Here is a 6,591-nt window from a genome sequence, read left to right as displayed (position 1 = left end):
TTAATATTTTGTGATTTATTGTATCAAATGCTTTTTTTAGATCAATGAAAACCCCAACTGCATATTTCTTTTTATCTGAATATAATCTGAACTGCATATTTCTTTTTATCTTTTTATTAGGAGATTATTTTATACTTCGGTTCAAACTAGTACTTAGTAACCGGGAGATTTCTGGTAACGTGGGGAACGTGGGTTCAGGCATAGTGCTTTGTATGCAACTTTGGGTAGCATGTAACATTTTTTTTTTAAACTGCTTGCTGGCTCTAATCAGTTTTTTTGAGTGTCGGAAACTTTCTTGCTATGTTTTATAAAAAAAATAAAAGGCAGTTGCGGTATAAATAATTAATATTACAAATTGAGATACACACACACAAACACATTCCAACCCCCCCACCCCCCTTTCTCTCTTTGTTTCTCTCTCTCTCTCTGAATGACACTCACACATAACTGGTGTGTAAATAAAAAAGAAACAAACAAAAAAATGATTAAAAGTTAAAAAAAGAAAGTTATATTATTGAGTATGAAAAACTCTTTTTCATTACATTTTACTCAATAATTGCAACCACATTGTTGTATTTATTGTTGCAAAACTTGTTTTACACTGTAGGCCTATATAGTTCGTTTGTTACCATGACAACACCACTGATCTGAAGCTCAATGCTGATGCTGTCATGGAAATAGTTTTCTAATCAGCAATAAATATAACAATTTCTGATCAACCCATATCAATGTCATGCTGTAAACAACATACCAGTTAAAGCCCCGCCCATTTGAAGACAACCCAACCCACTTCCGGGATAAATTTGATCACAACCGGGTTAGGCCACGTCCAGTCCGCGAGTACGGATACGGATACAGATAATTCATGTGGTAAATAGATACAGATACAGATACAGATAATGCTGTACTCGCTCATCCCTAGCAGATAATGAGGAGATGTTTTTACAGTGTGTTCTGGGGAAAGATAGTGAGGAGATATTGCTGTATGTGACAACAAATGTAGCTTAAAAGACGTGACATTGCTTAGAGCACCTTTAATAGTAATGAAATCAGAGCCATATTCACATATTTTGAGAATATATAGGATACCAGCTGATCTGGGTGGGTGGCTGATCTTTAATTCTGACCAGTAATGACCACAAAAGTGTTGGCACGTCCACATGATACAAGCCTTCCGTGATCTTGTAGTTGCTAGTACCCAAGGAGGACAAAAAGGATTACGAAAACATGATAGAGGGCGCCCATATGTAGAGGTTTACTTCTCGACGCAGCAGGCCCAGGTTCAACTCTGACCTGCGGCCCTTTGCTGTATGTCATTCCCTCCTCCCTCTCTACTTTCATGTCTTCTGCTGTCCTATCAAAATAAAGGCTGAAAATTGCCAAAAAATAACCTTTTGTGATAACCTGCTGTCCTGGTGCAGTCAGAACAACCTGGAGCTCAACGCTCTGGAGATGGTTATGGACTTTAGGAAGGACGCAGCCCCACCTGACCTCATCACCCTGGACAACGCCACAGTCAACACTGGGGAGTCCTTCCACTTCCTGGGCTGCATCATCTCCCAGGACCTCAATCAAAAAAGCCCAACAGGGGATGTATTTCCTGTGGCAGGTGAAGAAGTTCATCCTATTAATGAATATGATGGTGTGGCCAGGTTAGCTCAGTTGGTAGAGCAGGCACACATGTATAGAGGTTTATTCCTCAACGCAGAAGTCCAGAGGTCCGATCCCTCTAACCCTGCAAACAAACTGTCTAAACCACTCCCCTCTGGCAGGATGCTGCGGTCTATCAGGACCAAAACCTCACTAACATTACTCTTGCACATTCTGCACTCATCCAATCAACTTCCTTTTTCTAAGGTTAAACAGCTATTTGTATACAGTATATTTGTTGTAGAAGTGTTTTTAAAAGATAAACGACTTCAAGAGGAGTGATAAGGGGGATCTCTGACACTACACTTTCATTTGGATGAAATATTTTAGCAGCGTCAGCAGCACTTACGGTCCTCCGTGCGATAGTACCAGCGCAGATATTCTCTCTGTTCCTCAGTCATGGCTGCCAACTTGTCTGTGTGCTCCTCTGCAGCCTCAAACTCATCAGATGCCCTCCTGGATCCTGGAGGAGTACCAAATACACATAGATTAAATAACACATACAAAAGCTAAACATACCTTATATTATCATCAGTCTCATTCTAAATACTATTCTATTCTAAATACTGTCCCCAAAAGCCAAGCCAATTCACTGTTTTGTTTTTAAATATACAGTGGCTTGAATAAGTTTACACATCCATGCTAAAGTTGATTAAAAAGAGGAATAAAAAACCTCTTTTGGAAATTGATCATAATCTTGATCTTTTTAAACTGATTTGTCGTCTGGCTGTGGCATCAGCCACATGCCGAGAATCAAAAGCAACATAACTTTGACGTTCTGTGTGTGTGAGTAGCATTAGGTCACAGCAGTTTCCGGCTATGACAACCAGCCACGGCTTGCCTCGCACATGGGGCGGTACTAATCTGCAATGGAAAAAGGAGGACGGGGCACCGCGGTGGAGTCGAGTTAAACTGAGGCAAATCGAGCCGGTACCATTAATGGAGAAACTCCATAACTAAACCTCTGTGGTTTGAAATTTAGTTTCCACATTATAACTGCTTTATTTTACGTTGCTTGTTTGTAAATGGGAGTCGTGTTACATTACTGATGGAGACGCAACATTATCTGATTTTGCAGCTTCAAAATAAAAGCTTTCAAACAACAAAATAGTTGGGGAACTTAATTGTGAAGGAGTTATAGTAAAAAAAAAAACATGATGGTGCGTTACAGCCGTTCCTTAGAACTCAGCGAGCTTATTAATAGGAACAGCAGTTTTTGCAACATCAACACAGGAATGTCTTTATAAGTATTCTACATATTAGTGATTTTGGGTATGTTTTATGAAATTAAAATGGATGTTACAGTATTGCCAGCTCCGTGTTTCTCTCCTCTTCCGTTTGTGCTTTTGTGTCAGTTTCAATTCAATTACATTTTATTTATAGTATCTATTCATAATACAATTTACAGATAGAGTAGGTATAGACCACACTAATTTACACTAATTTATTTAGAGGGGGGGGGGCACACAGAGCCCAGAGGCAAAGCGTTCTGGATGAAGAGTGTGCGTGGGATGCATTCACCCTACATCTCTCAATGAGGCAGCTTCAAACACTGTTGTGGGTGTGTTTGTGCTTTAGAATGTAACCGAACGTAAAATTCAGAAAATAACTTTTTATTTCTCTAAATTAATGCTTTGTTCTCGCTAATGCTGCTCGCTCTCTCCATTCCCTCTCAAGCATGCTCGACTGCCCCTGTTCTCGCTCTCTCTGGCTCGTTGAGCTTGAAAAGAGAGCCCAACTTTGAATGCTGTGTGTTTACATGCTCACGGTTTTCTTTCTGTTCTTGTTATTTTCACTGACTTACTGAGTTTTTCCTGGCAGATGTCCCCCTCATCCAGAGATCTCCACTTTGAGTGTTTGCCGTCATGTGTGAGAATCAGACGCCAACCATCTACTGACAGCAACATTGAAGTGTTCCTGCTAATTAGTCTGCCCCTGTCACAGTCCCACATTAACACTATGGCATCCACATCGGGCCCCCAGCAGGGCTGAGTCCGGACAGGCTCTCTTTGCAGGGCTGACAAACATCTAGACGATTGGACACACATTAGCATGCCCTGATCAATCCAGATCCACTGCTGAGACTCTGAGTCCAGGTTGCAGGTCTTCAGCAGGACTTGACCTGTAGCTGCTGAATCTTGCAGACACAGGCTGCGCTGGCTGTTGTGGATCATGAATGCCCTCGCCCCTGCAGCTGTTGTGAGAGAATTGTGAGACAATTTATTTCAATTGTTAATATATAACTGAGGCTTATATGTGTGTGAATGATGCATGCACTTACCTAGCAGGAGAAGAAACAATGGGATCCAGGCAAACATATCTAAAGAGGGTGAAGATTGTAATTAGAAATCACTGCAATGTTAAGTGTTTCATTAAAAAGCTTAAAAAAATGACTTGAGGAAAGTGGGTAATATTTAATACAGAGATGACACACTACTATACATCTGTTTCACCTGAAGTTAAATCTAGCTATAAATCAAGGTGTGCCTGTGTGTATTTAAACCGATCCCACACGTGCAAAAGATGCACTACGCAGCTTGCTGTTACATCCCTATAGCCCTGACACAAGGCAAAATAATGGGTGATATTTTACAAAAGGCTAATGTTACATGCATTACTAGAATTATAAGCTGCAATGCAGATTTCATTCCACCATAGTTAGCTGAAATGAAGGAACTGCCACTGCAACTGTGGCTCAGGAGCAATAGCGGGACAGGTGGAGCAAGCCACGGTGTGACAGTTTGACCTGAGGAGGACCCAAATGCAGAGTAGGGCAGTGCTGAACAAGCTTTTATCAACACAAAAAAAGCAACAAAGTCCAAGCTAAACAAAAAAAAAAACAGGGAGCAGGGAAAAACGGTAAGGAACACAGGGCACAACGACAGGAGAGCAAACCGACAGGAACACAGACTTCACACGGACAAGACAAAAGGAGTGTGTGTGTGTCTGTGTTTGAGTAAGAGAGAGACACAGAGAGAGAAAGAGAAAGAGAGAGAGAGGGGGCTGCGGGGGGGCAGATGCTGTTTCTCAGATCTGCATTGACTTTAATGAAGCCAGCTGACGGTTTAAATAACATATATATATATATATATATATATATATATATATATCTCCGACTGCAGACGCAACGCGAATCGCATTCTAACCACTGCATGTCTGAAAGCTCACGTTTACCAGAAACCTAATGGTTACTATGTAAGTAGCCTACTATAAACCGAAGTTAAAAACAGACCTGAAGCTGAAGAAACCCTTAACGTTTACGGAACAGACCCGCGGACCTGATTGACTTTGAAAGAGAGAGAGAGAGAGAAAGAGAGAGAGAGAGAGAGAGAGAGAAAGAGAGAGAGAGAGAGAGAGAGAGAGAGAGAGAGAGAGAGAGAGAGCGCTGTTCTCCGTGTTCTGTGTGTGTGTGAATGAGCAGAGTGTGTGTGTAGGGAGGGGGGGGGCGCTGTGACTATCACAGAACGCTGCGCGGTCAGCTGAGAGTTTTATTCAATCCGAGCACAGATATTGACTCGTATTACTGGTATAATACTTGGATTCGGCAAAAGTGCTATATCCGTACCGGATACTCGTTTCAGCCGATTACTCGGATCATCCCTAGTAATAACGCAAAACAAAACCCCAAACCATTTATAACACGGAAACCAAAGTTGCTCCTCAGTAAATGTGAATGAGAGGCAGATTGTAAAATGCTTAGTCTGGTTAGGTAGAGAGGCACTATTATAAATGAAGTACATTTTACCATTGGATGAGTGGTTCTCAACAACGCTTCAAAAGTACACGCAACCCAACAACGCTGCAAGCAGCAATACTGAGAACCAAACGTTCGGCCCGTTACTACCATGGATGTGCTCCAACTTGCACTACACTAGTCGTGATTTAACTTATCAGGGAATTTCTCCTATTTGTTGCGTATTCTGTTTTGTTTTTAATGTTCCTACTTTTTGAATCTTTCTAGGTAGGTGTAATTTTCATCTTACATATTATCAGGGTCCCAACTCCAAAGTCATCAGTCACTAAAGGCCCAATTGAAATTGCTCTGTTTATTTTTATTTCTAGAAATGAATTACATTGTTAAGGGCCTATGCATGCTCACAAAGTTATGAAACTCTGCACACATATCAGAAGTTGTGGAAATGGGATCGACCTCTAGCTCACCCAGTAATAGTGTGCGCCCCATGTAGGTCCCCTGAGTCCTTTGCAGTGGCCAGGGTTTGAGTCCGAACTGCAGACCTTTGCTAAGTGTCATCAGCCATCTCTCTCCCACCTTTCCTGTCTATCCACTGTCACTTTCAAGTAATGTGAAAAAGCCCCCAAAATAATAATGATAAAAAAAATAAAAAGAAGAAGTGCTGGAAATTGAAATCTGATAGGGGTCTTGGTCTTGGGCATGGCAAATAGGCTCGATAGCGCCCCCTACAGGATTTACCGGAAATAGCCTGTGCCGTGAGTTACACCTAGTTGTGCGACATTTGATAAGCATATGTATTATGTACTATGTATTAGGTAGTCAGCCATTTTGAAAAAAAAAACTTTAACAAACTCCTCCTACAGATGTCTCGTAATTGACTTTAAAATTAAAATTGGTCAGTACAATCTAAAGACCTTGCTTAAACTTGTTTAAGGGAGGATTAAACTAATCGGTGATAAGTGTTGTAACTAACTGTACCAAAAAGGCTCAGGATATGCTGGTATAATATGGAAGTTGCTTGTAGATTTATGACACATAATAATACTTTAAGGAATAAAATTTGAACATATCTGTCAGCAGCTGGTTAATGTTCACATTTTTAAAAGTAAATTGTCCAACTTGGTCGGGACACACATTCAGTTAAGGTCGATTTTGACAACCGTCTAAATCATGGGTCTTCAACAGGGGGTCCGCGACCCCTAGGGGGTCCGCGGAGGTACTGCATGGGGCTCGCGAAAGTTTTGGTT

The 6,591-nt window shown here is 41.2% G+C and overlaps 1 protein-coding gene across 1 annotated transcript in view; it reads right to left on the bottom strand.

Annotated features, from left to right (window-relative positions):
- The window catches only part of si:cabz01068815.1, an 18,004-nt gene that overhangs the window by 9,581 nt on the left and 1,832 nt on the right, over window positions 1–6,591 (bottom strand). Inside the window, exons 2-4 of the mRNA XM_034877674.1 lie at window positions 3,932–3,970; window positions 3,455–3,844; window positions 2,000–2,113 (exon numbers count right to left, since the gene is read on the bottom strand). Of these exons, the coding sequence (XP_034733565.1) occupies window positions 2,000–2,113; window positions 3,455–3,844; window positions 3,932–3,968 (541 nt within the window). The 5' untranslated portion in view covers window positions 3,969–3,970. The remainder of the gene's footprint in view (window positions 1–1,999; window positions 2,114–3,454; window positions 3,845–3,931; window positions 3,971–6,591) is intronic.

This window comes from Etheostoma cragini, chromosome 1 (genome assembly GCF_013103735.1).
Source record: "Etheostoma cragini isolate CJK2018 chromosome 1, CSU_Ecrag_1.0, whole genome shotgun sequence".
NCBI classification, from domain to species: Eukaryota; Metazoa; Chordata; class Actinopteri; order Perciformes; family Percidae; genus Etheostoma; species Etheostoma cragini.
The sequence above is the reverse complement of the archived record's forward strand: the minus strand, read 5'-3'. Positions and strand labels throughout refer to the sequence as shown.